The following is an 18,152-nucleotide window of genomic DNA, read 5'->3' on the forward strand; positions in this document are numbered from 1 at the left end:
CTTTGTTTAAACTCCATAATTCTTTCTCTGGATACAGATGACACTCTCCTTTGGCAGACAGCCCCAAATTGTCCCTGATTGTTGCACTGATGGAATGATCAAGTCCATCCAGGTTGATCATCACCCCCATGTTGCTGTTAGGGTGTGCAGTGTTTTTCTGGTTCTGTTCATCTCACTCAGCATCAGTTCATGCAAATTCTTCCAGACTTCCCTGAATTCCCTTCCCTCCTGGTTTCTAATAGAACAATAGTGTTCCATGACATACATATACCACAGTTTGTTCAGCCATTCCCCAATTGATGGACATCCCTGCGTGTTCCAATTCTTTGAGCTGCTTTGAATATTTTTGTACAAGTGATGTTTTTACCCTTTTTATGATCTCTTCAGGATATAGACCCAGTAGAGGTATTGCTAGTCTAACATCTTATTTTCAAGTACCTATGGTAACTTTTAGTCAGTAAGAGAATGAATTGTTAAGAACAGAATGAACTTTTGGTTGCAAAGTCCAAAGAATGAAGCTTGTCCATTCAAACAGGATATGTTGAATAGGGATATGCATTTTTTGCTTTCTCTTTTCCCCACTTCCCCCACCTTTAGGAACAAGATATTGGTGGAAGGAACTCAGAAAAGGTCTAGGAACTCTACCTGGTTCAAAGATAATTGTGAGAGAACGCACATAGGCAGGAATCTGTTTCAGCCAGCCTTTATTAACCCATAAAAGCTCAAGAAAAGAAGGGGTTTAAGACAGTTGATTAGCTGTGGGGAAAAGGCAATCACTTATAAAGATATCAGACCTTAGTCAGGTATCCATAAGCTAAGGAATTTTCTGTTTATGAAGTTTTCAAGGATGGAGTTTGAGAAGAAGGGAGAGGAAGCTAGGGGCCTTAGAGATAATGGTGCAAGGTTATGCTCTGTCTGGAAAGACTGTCTTCCAAACTGAGGTCAGTTTACAAAAACATGCTTATGTTTACAATTCTCTGCCTGTAAAATGGAAAAATAAAAGTCCACATTTTCACGGAGAAGAGAATTTCTTTAGTGACTTCATTTACTGGAACACACTGTTGGTACATAAGTCTGGAGAGTATTTGATGATGGGGAACACAAATACACATGATTTGTGTGTATGTGGCAGGGAGAATTACTCTTCTTCCTTTTTTAGACAAAAAAAGGTATCAAAAAACTCAACTCCTCATTCTTCCTTCCTTAACAACTTCTGAGCTGGGGTTTATTTGTTGATTTTTTTCTGAGGATGCCCATGGAGGGCTTTCCATCCCCTAAAGTATACTTTAACCTCAAGAACTTTCAAGATCAAGACCCCCAAGCTCATTCTAGGCCAAGCTGCTATCTCCAGTCATCCTGATCCATATCTGGTCCTTGGACTCGGATGACTCTGAAAGAGAAAATGAGACTGGTGACTTAACACAACACACACACACACACACACACACACACACACACTCACTCACACACACACTCAAATCCAATTCACATGCTTGTCTTGGCAACACTTCCCTGGTGTCATGGTCTTAATGAAGGCTAAACCATTATTAGTCCAAGTCACTAATTTTAAACAGTGTCCTAGAGAGATTGAACTGCTCAGTCATATACTATAGATAGTAAGTAGCAGATGTCTCATTTTAATCCAAGACCTGTGACACTGCCTCACAAATGATAATTCTTGCTATTATTGTTTCCTCCATCATATTTTCTCCTCGTTCTAGTCTTTGAGTTGGAGTCTGAAATCCCACCTCAAAAACTTCCTAGCTAGCTGATGTGACCCTGGGCAATTCATTTTACCTCTTCCTCAGTTTTATCATTTACAAAATGAGGATGATAATAACCCCCCAGGTTGTTGTGAGGGTCTAATGAGTTAATAGCTGTAAATTGCTTAGCATAGTACTGGAATATAGTAGGTGTTTTGTAAATGTTAACTATCATTATTATTTTTATCTGTAAAATGGGAACAAGAATAGCATCTCTCTCCCAGGGTTGTTCAAATAAAGTTCAAATGAGATAATATATGCTTTGCAAATCTTAGTGTCCTATGAATATTAGCTGTTTTTATTATTTCACTCACTTCTTTGCTTCCTTTTATTTTTCCTTATTTCCTCCATTCTGTCTCCTTTCTCTAGCTTACTTCTCTCCTAATTTTCTTCATTTTTTCCTCTTCCAATCTTCTTCCTTCCTTTTGTTTTTTTTCTTCTTTCCCCCCTAAAATATAAAAGCATTTTTTTTCATTCATTAGGTTACCTTGAATGCAAAAACCTAATTCTCTTCAGAGGAAACTGGCTGACCTGAATGTCAAAAATCCTTTGATTTTTGTTTTTCTTTTCCCTCTTTTAAGGGACAAATACACAGTTGCTCAACAGTCTGGATTTGGCTTTCAGCCCCACTCTCTTAGGTAAACAAAATTATACCTGGACCTTAGAAAAACTGTTGGAAATGAACATAAGACCCCATCAAGGATGGAATAGAGGTTTAAATGAAATATGCAGTGTAATTGGAGAATAAATGAATAAAGAAAAAAAAGGAAAAAAAAATGGGGTGGCTAGGTGGTGTAGTGGATAAAGCACCGGCCCTGGAGTCAGGAGTACCTGGGTTCAAATCCGGTCTCAGACACTTAATGATTACCTAGCTGTGTGGCCTTGGGCAAGCCACTTAACCCCATTTGCCTTGCAAAAACCTAAAAAAAAAAATAAAAAAGGAAAAAAATTATATATGCATTGTAACTGGAAAATAAATGAATAAATCAGAAAAAAGGAAACATGAAATTTGATTGAAATTAAAAACAAATAAGAAAAAAGAAGTGAAACATGATTGTAATTGGAAAACAAATAAGAAAAAAAGGAAAAATAAATGAAATATACATTGTAATTGGAAAAGAAATACATGAGGAAAACATAAGCCATGCAGTATAATTAGAAAAATGAATAAACAGAAAAAATGAAAATGCATTGTAATTGGGAAATAAATGAATAAATAAGGAGAAAAAAGGAAAAATGAAACTTAATTGTAATTGAATAATACATAAGGGGAAAAAAGGAAAACAAAATAAATGAAACATGCATTGTAATTGGAAAAAATAAATAAAGGAAAAAATAAATGAAACATTCCTAGGTCAAGATAATACTTCTAAACTCATGCCAATGAAAGAACCTTAAGTGGGACCCCATTCTCATGAATTCTTTTTTTCTAAGTGCAAAGTCCTGTCTTAAGAAGATAGATAGATAAATAGATACTGCATGATGAGGATGATGATGATGATGTTTGCTCTCAAAAAGAAATGATGCCATGAATTGGATTTAAGTGAGGGAGAGCTGTGCAGTTATCAGTCTCACTTTCCCCTCCAGAGCCCTCTGGGTCTAGTGGCCAGATATGAATCGGGATGACTAGAGATGGCCCTGGATAGAGGGGCTAAGGGATTTGCCCAAGATCACACAGCTACTAAGTGTCTGAGGTTGAATTTGAATCCAGGTCCTCCTGACTTTAGAGCTAGTGCTCTACTCACTTCACCATCTAGCTGTCCTAAGAAGCTAACTGCTTTAAAAGAAAATCCCATAAGAAGTTTTTCTGTGAGCTTCCTTTTGGATTGCTTTAAATCTTTTCCCAAATCACATCACAGAGTGAAGCTAAAGCTGAAGGAATAGATTTGGCAGATGAGGGTTAGAACAAGGAGATCTACAGGCAGCTATCCCTTAGACCACACAGTCAGTTGGCAGGGCCAAGACTGGAGGCTAGACCTCTCATCCTAAACCAACACCCCCTCCTCCCCTCAGTTTATGCCGCTAGGGGGCCCTCCTCATTTGCATTTGCCCAGGGCTGCCCTCCCTGAGCAATCTCAAACCCGAGACAAGTCGCCTCTTCTCCCAGGGTGGGAAAGCAATGTCTACTTCCTCAGATTGCGGGTGGGGGTAGCAGAATCCTGCCTAGTTTCTAGTTTCTGGCTTCTTCCCTTATTGGAATCAAAACAAAACAAAACAAAGCACACACCCCAAAATCCCCAGCTCATCCACCCCTGGATCAGCCTGAATAAACCGGAGAGGATTTAGACAGGAGGTGAGCTGGGTCACTGGTCTTAGCTTCCCTCTTTCCTTGTGATCTTGGACAAGGAGCTTCACTTTCTATGCCTATTTTCTCTTCTGTAAATATGGGGAATAATCTGACTCTTGCCTCTTTCTCTGAGCTTTTGGGAGATCATGGAGGGCATTTCTATAACACTTTATATCTCATTTGGTCCTTTAGCACCCAAGATTACATATCTGGTGTCGGAAGCCCTCATTGAATTCATCAATATAGACCTGGCAGGGGCCTTGGAGATCATGGAGTCCAATCTCATTTTACAACTGAAGAAACTGAGGCAGACAAAGGTTAAGTGATGTAGTCAGGGCTATACAGCTCCTCCAGGAAGTCATCAAGTGCAGCTAGTTTAAAGAGATAGCTGATTGAATTAATAGAGTCATACATTTAAAGGGGCCAGCTGAATGGTGCCCTGAAATCAGACCTGAGTTCAAATTTGACCTCCGACACAGATTAGATGTGTGACCTGGGTAAATCACTTTGCCCTGTTTGCCTCAGTTTCCTCATCTGTAAAATGAACTGAAGAAGGAAATAGCAAACTACTCCAGCTTTTTTGCCAAGAGAACCCCAGAAGGGATCACAGAGAGTGGGACACGACTGAACAAGATTTAGCTTGGGAAGAGATCTTGGGGGTCAAGGAGGCCAACCCCTCATTTCCCAGATGAGGGACTGAGGGCCCCTAGGGCAATTGTCTTGGTCAGGGTTATAGGGCTAGTCTTCAGAGTTCCTCAAACAGAAAATGAGAAAAATTTAGGTCGTACATTTATTAGACTTGTTAATAATATTTGTCCTTTGTTCTTGAAGAAGACCACAACAGGGAGGTGATGCCATGACAAGCATGTGAATTGGATTTGAGTGTGTGTGTGTGTGTGTGTGTGTGTGTGTGTTGGCTAAGTCCCCAGTCACACTTTCTCCCCCAGAATCACCCGGATCCAGGGGTCAGATATGGATCAGGATGCCTGGGGATGACCCTGGATGCCAGGCAATCAGGGTCAGTGACTTGCCCAAGGTCACACAGCAAGAAACGTCTGAGACTGGATTCAAACTCCTGACTCCAAGGCCAGTGCGTTTTGTTTAGTCTATTGGTTATTAAGTATCTGATGTAGGTTTGAACCCAGGTTTTCTGGATACTTTGTTGAAAAGAATTGATTCAACTCCAGGGACGACCTCGGCCCCGACATTAGTGGTCCTGGAGCCTCTCTGCCGGCAGTGGAGAGCATTCCTCCCCCTCCTCCTCTCCTCCCCATCTTCCTCCCCTCCTCCTCCCTCTCCCCTCTTCCTCCTCCTCCCCCTCCTCCTCCCCTCCTCTTCCCTCTCCCCCTCTTCCTCCCCTCCTCCTCACCCTCCTCCTCCCCTCCTCTTCCCTCTCCCCCTCTTCCCTCCTCCTCACCCTCCTCCTCCCCTCCTCCTCTTCCTCCCCTCCTCCTCCTCCCCTCTCCCTCCTCCTCCTCCCCTCCTCCTCTCCTCCTCCTCCCTCTCCCCCTCTTCCTCCCCTCCTCCTCTCCTCTTCCTCCTCCTCCCCTCTCCCTCCTCCTCCTCCCCCTCCCCTCTCCCTCCTCCTCCCTCTCCCCCTCTTCCTCCCCTCCTCCTCTCCTCTTCCTCCTCCTCTCCCTCCTCCTCCTCTCCCTCCCCCTCCGCGGCTCTCAGGGGCGGGGCCGGCCTCGGGAGAGGGGGCGGAGCCGGGCGGGGCGATGGGCGGGGCGGGGGCGTGGCCTCCCGGGCGGGGGGTGGGGCACGGACATAAGCCGGCGCGGGCGGCGGGCTTGACTCTGCCCGCGGCTCCGCTCGGCTCCTCTCCGCTCCCCGCGGCCGTGCCAGCCTTCGCAGCCGTGCCAGCCTTCGCAGCCGAGCGCGTCGGGGCGCCCCGGGCCGGCCATGGCGCCGAAGCTGGGGGGCTGCAGGACCACGGCGGCCCTGGGGCTGGCGGGGCTGCTGTGCATGGTGCTGGGCGTCGTCATGAGCCTGGTGCTGCCCCAGCTGCTGCGGGACCAGATCCTCCAGGTGCGTAGGGGCCGGGGGCCTCCCCTGCGGGCCAGGAGCCCCGGAGCCCCAGAACCCCGAGCCCCAGAACCCCGGCGCCCCAGAACCCCGAAGCCCCAGAACCCCGGCGCCCCGCTCGTGTTGGAGCTGGCGGGCAGACAGACGGGGCGGGGGTGACCTCCCGGACGCGCCCCGACCTCGGGGCTCCCGGGGCTCCCCGGCCGCCCTTCCACACCCCCACCCGCCCCTGCTGCCGGGGCGCCCGGGAGCCGGGGCGAGACTCATCCGGCTCAGGGGGGAGCCTCGGTGCATCCCCGGAGGGGCCTGGGGCCGCCTGCTCCCCCCCATCCGAGAGCCACCAGCTGAGCCCCAGTCCTCTGCTCCGCCGGGGGGCTGGAGGGTCTCAAAGAGGGGCTTCCTCAGATCAAAAGGAAAGGGGAGGGTCCGGAGCCCCGTGTAAGCTGGAGGCATCCCTTGGGGAAGGGGCTTGGAGAAGTCAGCGAGTCCACAGAGGTCCTGGCACTGCCCCGCCGAGGCCGGGAGGCTCCTGGAGAGGGCAGATGCCCCCAGAGAAGCCGGCATGACCGGGGCCAAAGTTTGCTGCCGCCCTTCCCGGCTCGTTGGCCTCAGAACCCGCTGCTTTTGTTTGCCTGGATGTTGCCTGCTTGGCATCTCATTAATTAGCCTCAGCCTGGAGTGGCCGCCGCTCTTTTTTCTTCCTCTGTGTGCCATTCTTCCCCGGGCTCAGTTGGAATCCAGAATAATCCTTTGCATTCCTGGGTCCCCCAATGTAGGTCCCTGATGAGTAAATACCGCTTGCAGGCTGCAAGATAACCAGCCCTTTGTAGAACAGTTCTCAGCCTCTGAGCCTTTCCTTCCATTAGAGGTCCAAACCTTTTTTAAAGTCGCTCTTCTGGGGCTAAAAAGACCAAAGGGCAGACACACGCGTAAATACAATGGCATTCTGGGGAGACGGAACCTTAACACCCAGGAGGTTGACAGAAGGGGTTTAGGAGTGACCCCCTGAGCTGAGCCTTGAGGGAAAATCAGAATTGTAAGTGGCAGAGATGAGGGGAACCAGCTCCCATTCCATACCGGTGAAATGGTTTGTTTAAACAGAATAGAAAGCAAAGGGAGGGAAGGACAGGTAGACAGGGCTTTTAAGATTTCAAGGGTCTTGGAGTTAAGAGGCCCTGAATTCAAATCCTGCTTCAGACACTTGACTACTAGCTGTGTTACTCTGAGCAAGTCACTTTAACCCCAATGGCCTCAACAAGCAAAAAATGCACGTATCTATGTTTGCTTACATGTATGCGTCTATGTACCCACACACATGTATGTGTAAATATATGTATGAATAGATATATATATATATATATATATATATCCATTATATATTTCAAGGTAAATCTATCTCTTCCCTCTCCATAGTTGCTGAGAAAAGTAAGGCCTATATCCTCAGTGAGAAGCTTTGATCATCTTACAGATGTCAACGGTTTATACCTGCCTTTGACGTGGAGCTCTATGAAATGCTGAGATGTAAATCAACTTGGGGAGATAATCACAAAATATACCTCCCTCCAAATCAGGGAGATGGTCAGTCTGAAGCAGCTGAGTTTTGATGGGACCCTCGGCATTCCCATAGGCCACCCGGAGGTGATATCTCTTGATGTCTGAATAGTACAGATGAGGGTAGAGATGTGTAGGGAGGTGACTTTGTCTAGGGTGGGGAGCCCCAAAGAAGCAGAATCAGCCCATTCTCTTGATGACTAGTCCAGAGCATATTGGTGCCTCTTGGAGAAACTCAATGGATAGAGAGCTTTGGAGACCAAGAAGTAAACATTGGCCAGGATGTCCTAGAAGGGAAGGGTGGCCCAGTCGATCACTGGTCTCTCATGTTCCCAGTGCTCCAGGCAATTGTAAGATTTTTGAATTGTAGAGGTTGGGTCACTAATTATAAAGTTATATATGCTAACTTTTAAAAAAGCATTTCAAAAAAAATAACAAACTCCCAAGACCGCAACAATTCTGCCATTTACTTTGTAACTAGATGATTACGATATTGTAGGTGACTACAATTGGAAAACAGGTATAGAGTATGATTTGCCCAGGGTCAAAGGGAGCCAAGATTTGGATCCAAGTCTTCTCTTCTCCACAATACCAAATACGATGATTTACTTCAGATTTGTCGTCTGTAGAATGAGGGGGAATTGGGATTTCAGGATGGTTCCTTTCAACTTTAAATGTTGTTGCTCAGTCATTTCAGTTGTATCTAACTCTTTGTGACCCATTTGATGTTTTCTTGGCAGAGATAATGAAGTGGTTTGTCATGTCTTTCTCCAACTTATTTTATAGATGAGGAAACTGAGGCAATCAGAGTGAAATGACTTGCCCAGGGTCCCTCAGCTAGTAAATGTCGGAGGCCAAATTTGAACTCAGGAAGATGAGTCTTCCTGACTCCAGGCTGGGTGCTCTACCCATTCAACTTTAAATAGATGATTTTATAATCCTAAGACCCCACCCTTTCCTTTCTTTCACCCTTATTCACAGTATGAACCATTCAGCAGTTACTATTCATATGATAGCAGAGAGAAAACATCTTTGGATACTTGTTTACAATAGGCATTTAATAAATATTATACATTTGAGCCTGGAGTCTGTTCCCTCTGAATGACTCAGTTCAGTGGCATAGCAGACTTCTTTGTTATGACTTAAGAAAAGAATGTGTTAATAATGCCTTTTAAAAAATCATATGTGATATATGTCCCTTTCTTGAAGGGGCTGTTTTCTGTCAAAAAAAAAAATAATCCAAAAAAAATCCAGGAAGTGACCCTCTCTATACCTGTATGTGATATTCTGCTCCAGTGGTTCTACTTTGAGGAGGGAAGAAAGCTTATTGTCTTTTCTCTGGGACCTTTATTAGTTTTTCATTTACTCAAGAGTTCAGATTATCTTTACTGACTTTTCTTTATCTACATGGTTACAGTCATTGTATGTATATTGCCTTTTTAGTTTCAGTCAATCAATCATAAAAATTTATTGAATTAGGGGTGGCTAGGTGGCGTAGTGGATAAAGCACTGGCCTTGGAGTCAGGAGTACCTGGGTTCAAATCCGGTCTCAGACACTTAATAATTACCTAGCTGTGTGGCTTTGGGCAAGCCACTTAACCCCGTTTGCCTTGCAAAAAAACCTAAAAATAAATTTATTGAATTAAAAACTCAATTTATTAATAATAAACTCAATTTATGGAGCATCTTACTATGTGACCAGGTGGGATAGCTGAGTGAATCAATGCTAGAGTGCCAATCCCAGAGTCAGGAAAACTCAATCCTAATGAGGTCACAAAGAATCCCACATATCTGAAAAATGTATAAACACATGGGTCAGACACTGTGTTAAGCCTTGGAGTGTGTGTGTGGGGCGAGAATACTAAAAGAGATTTAAAAAAAAAAGTTCCTGGGGCAGCTAGGTGGTATAGTGGATAGAGCACTGGCCCTGGAATCAGGAGGACCTGAGTTCAAATTCGGACTCAGACACTTAATAATCACCTAGCTGTGTGGCCTTGGGCAAGCCACTTAACCCCATTTGCCTCACAAAAAAACCCCCAAAAAACAAAAAACAAAACACTTAAAAAAAAAGGTCCTTACTTCAAGGAGTTTATGATCTAATGGGAGATTCAATATTTAGACAAATATATATATATATATATATATATATATATATATATATATATATATATATATAGACTGCATTAGTTCAGGCAGATCTTCATAATCACTTTTCAACTGCTTCTGGATATCCCATTCTATGGTTTTTAAAGTCATTTCTCAATCAGTGGTCATTTGTTTGATTTCATTTATTTGCTATCACAGAGTATAACTATGAATATTTTTTACCTTTCTTTCCACGACTTCCTTGAGGTAAATGTGAGTCTAATTTTTATTTTTTGCTTTATTTTGTTTTTATTTTCTTTCTTTTAAAATATTTTTTAATTTATGCAATAAAGCAAACATTGCCTTAGCACAGTATAATAGAAAAGATGATTACACATGAAACTGCAAATCTGCTATATACAATTTGTATGGGTGATTTTTATAAAGCCCATTTAGTGGTTTTCAACTTATAGTCAGAGAGCCCAGATTTCAATTTTTCCTCTCTTTGATTTAGGGGCTATCCCATAACCTTTCTAGGACTCTGTTTCCCCAACTGTAAAATGAAGAGTATCCCCCTGTTGACCTCAAAGTTCCTTTTTCATTACTGTGTTTTTGATGTGACCACTTTCCCTCCCCCATGGCAATGGGGTACCCTTGGAAACTGATAAGACCTTGGTGATAGGGAAAGACTTGGATGTAGCCAAGGTCTTTGGCTTAGGAGGCTGCCTCTGCGTCAATCATGCCACAGATCTCCTTGACTTTTCCTTTTTTTCCTAAATATCTCCTAAGTTTTGTAATCTAAATGATTGAGAGTACTAATGAGTGATGACGCTATGATCTGGTTTTTTAGTTTTGTGTTTGCTTCATGTTTTCTTCTGAAAATCTGGGGTTGGGTAGTGGTGGTGGAATGGGGGGGGCAAAGGGGGACACCACTGTGGCAAGATTTTTTTTTCTCCTCCTATCCAAGTGCACTGGTAGTGATACCAGACTGGGACTTCTCAAGAAGCTATGTATTTCTGAAGAAATTCATAACTTTCTTGCTAGCCTAGCATGTGTTCTCTTGTCAATAATACGGACCCTATTGATAACAGATTATGATGTCAGCTTAAACATATTGGAATCATAGAATTTCCTTTTGGGATGAGAGATTTGGGGACATTCAGTGAGAGAATAGATTTTGACTGTGCTTTGAAAATTATAAAGCCTTGTTACACAGATGAGATGGTAATTTGGGTTTTATTTTTAGTTATTGGACAAGAATTTCCAATTTGAAATGTCAAAGTGTGTAGATAGCCTAAATAGTGCTCTTTGCTCTGCTACTGTAGAAATGATGTTTGTCTTTGATTCTTAAGTTTTTTTTTTTCAAGGCAAATGGGGTTAAAGTGGCTTGCCCAAGACCACACAGCTAGGCAATTATCAAAGTGTCTGAGACTGGATTTGAACCCAGGTACTCCTGACTCCAGGGCCAGTGTTTTATCCACTGTGCTACCTAACCACCCTTGTCTTTGGTTCTTGAAGAAGACCATGATATCAGGGAGGTGATGCCACAATAAGCAAGTAAATTGGATTGGGGGGGGGGGGTGTTGTGCTATGTCACTAGCCTCAGTTTCTCCTCCAGAGCCATCTGGATCCAGGACTGAATCAGGATGACTGGAGATAGCCCTGGATTCAAGGCAGTCAGGGTTAAGTGACTTGCCCAAAGTCACATAGCTAGTAAGAGTCAAGTGTCTAAAGCTATAGAAATGGAAAGAAGTTGAAGGAAGCAAAGAAACAAGCATCTATTAAGTGCTTACTGTTTTTCAGGCTAAGATAGTAGCTGTGTGAAGTCTTTATTTATAGCAAGCTACAAAAACAGTCAATTATCCCTGTTTGCCTCAGTTTCCTCATCTATGAAATGAACTGGAGAAGGAAATGGCAAACTACTCTAGTATCTCTGCCAGCAGAACTCCCCCCCAAAAGGGGTTACTGAACAATAGCGACCTATGTAAATACTTTATAATATTATCACATTTGCTCCTCATAACAGTCTTGTGATGTAGCTACTGTTATTTTCTCCATTTTATAGACTTGCCTAGAGTCACTGGTTAGCATCTGAGACTGAATTTGAACTCAGGTCTTCTGATTCAAGTCCTTTCATCTATTCACTATAACTCCTAGCTGATGAGGGGCCCAAGGACTGGGGATCATTTTTATATTTTGCTTTTGTGGCTTGCTCTAAGTAAAGACTTCATTGTCAGCTGATGACCCAACTGATGGTCCCCATTGGGTGGGAATTTGGAAAAGTCTCACAGCATGTGCATCAGTTCAGTATCATTAACTTCAGCTTCCAAGTTGATGCTGCCATAGGATCATAGGTCTATTTATTTATTTTTTTAAGTTTGGTTTTTTTTTTTTTTGCAAGGCAATGGGGTTAAGTGGCTTGCCAAGGGCCACACAGCTAGGTAATTATTAAGTGTCAAAGGCCGGACTTGAACTCAAATACTCCTGACTCCAAGGCCGGTGCTCTATCCACTGCGCCACCTAGCCGCCCCACATAGGTCTAGTTAAACATTTTTTAAGTGCGTGAAAAATATCCCTACTGACAATCTAATTTAAGATGGTATAAAACACCATCTAAGTATGAGTCACTTCAGGAAATGTGGCACACAAAGACAAAGAGGAAAACATTTTCCAGCCCCCCCCAAAAAGACTGCCATTCTACTGGTATATAAGCTTTAGTAAGTATGGGGATACATGTTTACCAGGTTAATGTGGGGCAGGTGCAGTAAGTCCCATCAAGGAAGATGTTTTTAACCTGGGGTTATTTTAGGGTTATATTTAAGTTATTTAATCTGTGAATTTATGTGGAGAAAAAATAGCAAAGTCTTAGTTGTATTGAAAATGATTAAAACTTCTAGCTGTACTTCTGATTGATCTCTTTTGAGCCTAGAGAGTGGGTGCCATTATTATTTCCATTTTGCAGATAAAGAAATTGAAGTTGAGACTGGTTAAATGACTTACCCAGGGTCATGTAGCTAATAAGGGTCTAAGGTGAGATCTGAATTCCCATCTTCCTGTTTTCAAATTGACTTCTGGTCAGTAGTTTCATATCCTTGTTGGCTTGTTGGGTTTTTTTGACCAAAACCAGACCATTGTTTTTGTTAATGTCGAGTTGTGTTTTGGTTGTATCTGATTCTTCGTGACTTCATTTGGGGTTCTATTGACAAAGATGCTAGAGTAGTTTCTATTTCCTCGGGTGTCTTAGAGTCAAGCATCCCCATTCTGTAGCTGGAAAAACTGAAACTCCAAGCTTTTTTTTTCTCATTGGGGGTAACTTTGTATGTCTTTTATGTCCCTTATCAGAATGTAAGTCCCTTGAGGGCAGGAATTGTTTTTGTCTTAGCATTCCTGACCCTTAGCACAGCTTGTAATTCATTAATAAATGGGTGGTGACTAATTGATTAGGTGATTGGTCCAGGGTCACACAGGGTCACACAGTGAGTCAGAATTGGAGAGGCAGGATTTGAACCCAAATCTTTGTTGACTTCTGTTACATCAACCATTTCGGGCTTCTTGGTTCTTTTTCCAGAAAGGGGTTCCTTTCTTCTTGCTTTCATGATGTGCTTTTAAAAATTTCTCCCACAGTGAACTTCTTCCTGTGACAGAAATGGGAGAGGAAGTGAGAAAAGCTTTGAGGAAGTTTCTAAAGGATATAGTTTCTGTATGTTTATTTGTTTCTTCCCCTGCCCTCCCATCTGGCCTTGGCAGGATCTTCCACAGTGACCCCTGCAGTTATTCTGTCCTAACCCACTCTGCTGGCTCGATGAATCTCAAATCAACTTGCATCTCCCTTTTTTCTGCTGAAAGTAGAGGACTTTTGGTCCATCCAGATACTTCCTTATTCCCTCTTTTTCACTTTAAACTAGTGTCCAACAATGCAAGATCTCATTGTTTTGGGGACCTTTTGGAGCTCAGAACAAAGAGCTAGAAGGGACTGAGGAGCCTAAATAGCTAAACTCCTCATTTTTACAAATGAAGAAACTGAGTTATTTTTCTCTAGCTGCTGCTCTTTAAAGCTAGGTCTGGACTTGATTTTTCTCTAGGAAAGGATATGACTAGGTAATCAAATCAAAGAAGAAAACATTCTTCGAGCATCTACCTTATCAGGCATAATGACTCCCAAATGTCAGTTCAGACTCTTCATGACCCCATTTGGGGTTTTCTTGGCAGAGACACTGGAGTGGTTTCACTGTTTCCTTCTTCAACTCATCTTACAGATAAAGAAACTGAGACAAACAGAGTTGGGTGACTTGCCCAAACTCACACAGCTAGAAAGTGTCTAAAGGCCATATTTGAACTCATGAAGATGAGTCTTTCTGTTTCCAAGTCCAATACTTTATCTTCTGCACCACCTGGTAGAAGGGTTGTAATGATCTTGTTTCATTGATAGAAGGACCTTGAGATCTACCAATGTAGATAGGTACCTGGTCTCTGACTTTAAGCTTCAGGAGATGAATGATTCCTTGAGAAGAGGGTTCACTGAACATTGTTGTAAAACAACCAGTTGTCAGAAGCAAAAGACCATGCCTCAGGTCTTTTTGAGGCTAGCTCTCTCTGAATATGATAATGATGATGATGATGATGATAATAGGGCTCCTAGATCTAGAATCTTAAAGGGACTTCAGAGGTCTCATTGCCCCTCATTTTACTGATGAGTGCAATAAAATGACTTGACCAAGATTACCCATGTAGGTCAAATCCCCTTAGACAAGTTCAGAAACTGCCCGAGTTATGATTGGTCTCTCCAAAGCTAGAGTAAAATAATGCTAGTTAAATAAGCACTATCACTGGTTCTGAGAAGGACATCAGTTATTTATCCAGAGCCTTCCAACCCTGTAGGGAGTGGTCACCAAATTTGTATGTTCTCTAGTGATTAGCACTTGGTATAAGTTCCTCAATGAATTAGACTCTTAAGATGAAAACTTTTAACTGTGGCTCATACCTACAGGTTTTACTTTCAGATTGTTTCTTGAAACTTGGTCTTTTGAACATCTAATGATTTCCCAAGATGCAATGATTGTCAAAGCACGTTCTTTTTTTATTCTTTCTTTAATATTTCTGAGTTTGTGATTTTTTTTTTGGTTCTATATAGGTATCTCCTTTAGGAATGTAGCTCTTTATACATTTATGTATAATGTATCTTAATTATATATTTATGATTTATATCATATAGCATTTTATGGCTTATAAAGCCCAATGAGATGTGAAAAGCCCTTGACAAAAGACTGAGGATATGACCTTGATGCTAGAAGGTACTCTGGAGGACAACTAGTCCAAGCCTCTAATTTTGCAAATGAAACTGAGAACATAACCCTGAGGGAGGATAAAGAGCTTGCCCAAAATTAGTCCATTCTCTTGCATAGACATGGTCCTTTTCTTTCTTTCTTTGTGGAATCATTACCAAGTTCCCTTTTTGTTCCTGATGGATGGGTATCCCAGTTAGGCTCCTGGGGTCCATACTCCTGAGTCTACATCTGATGGCTTCTGAGGGATCTCTATCTCTGACATTCATCATCTTCCGTTGGTATCTCTCCAATCCCAGTGCAGACACTTCCACTCATTCATCTCTGGTATGACCTTTGATTCTCCCAAACTTGCAATACCATCAGAGAAGAAAGAAACCAAAAAGACAGAAACAACTTCTGTGAGCTTCTAGCCACCTTGATCAGATGGAAGACAAGACCACTGCTCCTTCCCTACTTCACTCTCTTTTTTTGAAGTTTTTGCAAGGCATTGGGGTTAAGTGGCTTGGCCAAGGCCACACAGCTAGGTCATTATTATGTGTCTGAGGCTGGATTTGAACTCAGGTCCTCCTGACTCCAGGGCCGGTGCTCTATCCACTGCACCACCTAGCTGCCCCCCTACTTCACTCTTAGGAGCAGCTCCCAGTAGTCCTGCCTCACTTGAAGTTGCAAAGTAAAGACAGGGGAATGGTTTCATATTTTGCATTCCTACTCAGCTCCTTCTTCTTTAGTAGTTTTGAATTATTAGTTTTTCTAGATCAACAGTCAACTGGAAAAAATATATCCTTAAACAGTACAAACCCCTGAGTCACAAATGGCAGGGAATGGGCACCCCAAAATTCTATGAAAGGAAACGGAGCATACTGCTCCTTTCTCCAATGTCATCCACCCTCCTGGCTGAACTTGCTTGAGTGAGCTATTTTTGCATTCTGGGTCTCCATCCTCATCTGGAAAATGAAGGGATAACTTTGTGGTGCAGTGGGCTACAGTAGAGTCTGGTTTGGAGTTAGAAAACCTTAGTTCCAGCCCTGTTTCCCCACTTGGTTACCATCACCTCTCTAGAGTTCAATTTCCTCCTCTAATATAATGAGGAAATTGGTTTAAATCGAGGTCAGAGAAATATGACCCGTGGTCCTCATGAGCTGAGAACGATTTTTACTGTTCTTTTGAATATTTACCATAAACTGTATGGTCATGTATCATAAAATACCATTCTTAATTCAAAGGTCACACAAAAATAGGCAGTAGACCAGATCTGACCTTCGGACCATAGTTTATTGACCTCTGACTTAGATGATTTCTATTAGTCTTTCCATATTTTAACCATATGTGATTTAACTGGGAAAGAACACTCATTAGCGAGGATTGGAAGAACCTTATTTGTCCTTTACCTTCAAAAGTTTCTTTTCCCTGTATCCCCCTTTTACTTCTAGGGAAAGTAATTTCCCTAATTTTCATGGACTCCTTTGGCAACAGTCTGGTGAAGTCTGTGAATCTTTTCTCAAAATCATGTTTTTGTATGCATGAAATACATTGGATTACAAAGGGAACCAACTTTACAGAAATACAGTTATTAAAGTATTTTAAAAAACATTTCATGGAGCCCAGGTTCCCCATAGTCTCTATGCTTTAGGATAAAATGCAACCTCCTCAGCTGGCATTTTAAGTTCTTCCCATCTGGATCCAGTCTATCTCTTCAGTGTTTTATTATATATTCTTTCCTTTTGTATTTTCTGTTTTCTAAAATGGCCTAAAGCCTGTTCTGAAATTCATCTCTGTCACGTGTATCTGGAAGACAGCGCACACCTTCCTTATCTCTGCTTTGCTCGCCTGCTTTTAGGCTTTTCACTTTCCATCGGCAAGTTATTCTTTATTTACTTATGTAACTTGGGTTTCAGGTCTGCTACATGTATGGTGGAGAGAATGACTCCATGGCTGAATTCCCAACACTTTCAGATATAGGCTTGGGCAACCCTTTCTCCCTTAAGTTTCATGAACCTAAAAAAATCATTTCCTTAGGCCATCAATATTTAGTTTATATAATTCTATACATAATTCTTTATATAATTCTCTACCCCTCTCTTTCTCTCAGATAAGACCAACTCATCCAGTCTTATAACCTTTCTATGCCTTCTTTGGATAGGAATTAAAATCTCCCTTGGAGAGGGAAGGACAAAATTGCAGATTTGTCTGTTAATGATTTCCTGGGGTTACCTACCTTTTAGGGAACCCATATATATATATATATGTATATATATATATATATACATATATACATATATATATGTATATATGTATATATATATATATATATACATATATACATATATATAACATACAACACTGACCCTTACCTTCAGACTTGCTGTATCCCCTAATAGACCTTTTAAGATAGGAACTAGTTTTGCTTCTTTAAGTTACAGTGGACAGACAGTGGCCCTTGACCCACAGAGCTAAGAATGATTTTATTTTTGCATTAAAAAAAATCAATGCTGGTATAGATTATACCAGATTTGACCCTGGGGCCAGAGTTTGTTGATTTTAAACTTTGTATTTCTAACTCTTAGTCTAGTTCCTTGCACACAAGATTGGTGTTTAATAAATCTTGGTTGTTTTGAACTGAATTCAAAGTAATGGGGAAGATGGTGTTGAGTCCCAAGTTTGTCTTGTGATCTGTCTTTCCCATTTCTAGTTTTTTTGGACCCAAGGGTGTTTAAATTGTAGACCTTTAAGCACAACTCCTCCTTCTTCCTTCTTCCTCCCCACCCTCCCAACCTTTGATGGTGGGCCAACCTACTGTTTTCTTGGACTCTTTCTGAGTTGTACCTTGTTTGTGGTGTCTGGTACGTCAGCATCACAGTGGACTAGTAGAATGTTATTGGATTCAGACTGAGGTCTGGGTGTCAGGTCATCCTTCCCAGCCCTTTGATTGGCAGAGCAAAAGACTAGCATTTTTTTTAGAATATAATTAAATTTCATTTCTTGTGATTTGTTTTTCCTTCTTCTTAAGTTATCTAACTTCCTATTCCTCCCACCTCAGGACTTCACATTTATTCCTTCCAAGTTACCAAGCCTAGTTTTGGCTACTGTTAAATAACTTCAGTTTATTTTTAGTGTCTGAATCTGGTTTACTTTGGTCCTCTTCCCCCGCACCCCCCC

The 18,152-nt window shown here is 42.1% G+C and overlaps 1 protein-coding gene across 3 annotated transcripts in view; it reads left to right on the forward strand.

Annotated features, from left to right (window-relative positions):
- Nucleotides 1–5,848: 5,848 nt before the first annotated feature.
- Nucleotides 5,849–18,152, forward strand: part of SCARB1 (scavenger receptor class B member 1) — a 109,419-nt gene continuing 97,115 nt past the window's right edge. For 2 of the 3 annotated variants that reach the window (XM_074205385.1, XM_074205387.1), the window contains exon 1: nucleotides 5,849–6,078. In XM_074205385.1, the coding sequence (XP_074061486.1) occupies nucleotides 5,953–6,078 (126 nt within the window). In that variant the 5' untranslated portion in view covers nucleotides 5,849–5,952. The remainder of the gene's footprint in view (nucleotides 6,079–18,152) is intronic. The other variant, XM_074205386.1, reaches the window with a different exon arrangement.

Source organism: Macrotis lagotis, chromosome X, assembly GCF_037893015.1.
Source record: "Macrotis lagotis isolate mMagLag1 chromosome X, bilby.v1.9.chrom.fasta, whole genome shotgun sequence".
NCBI lineage: Eukaryota > Metazoa > Chordata > Mammalia > Peramelemorphia > Peramelidae > Macrotis > Macrotis lagotis.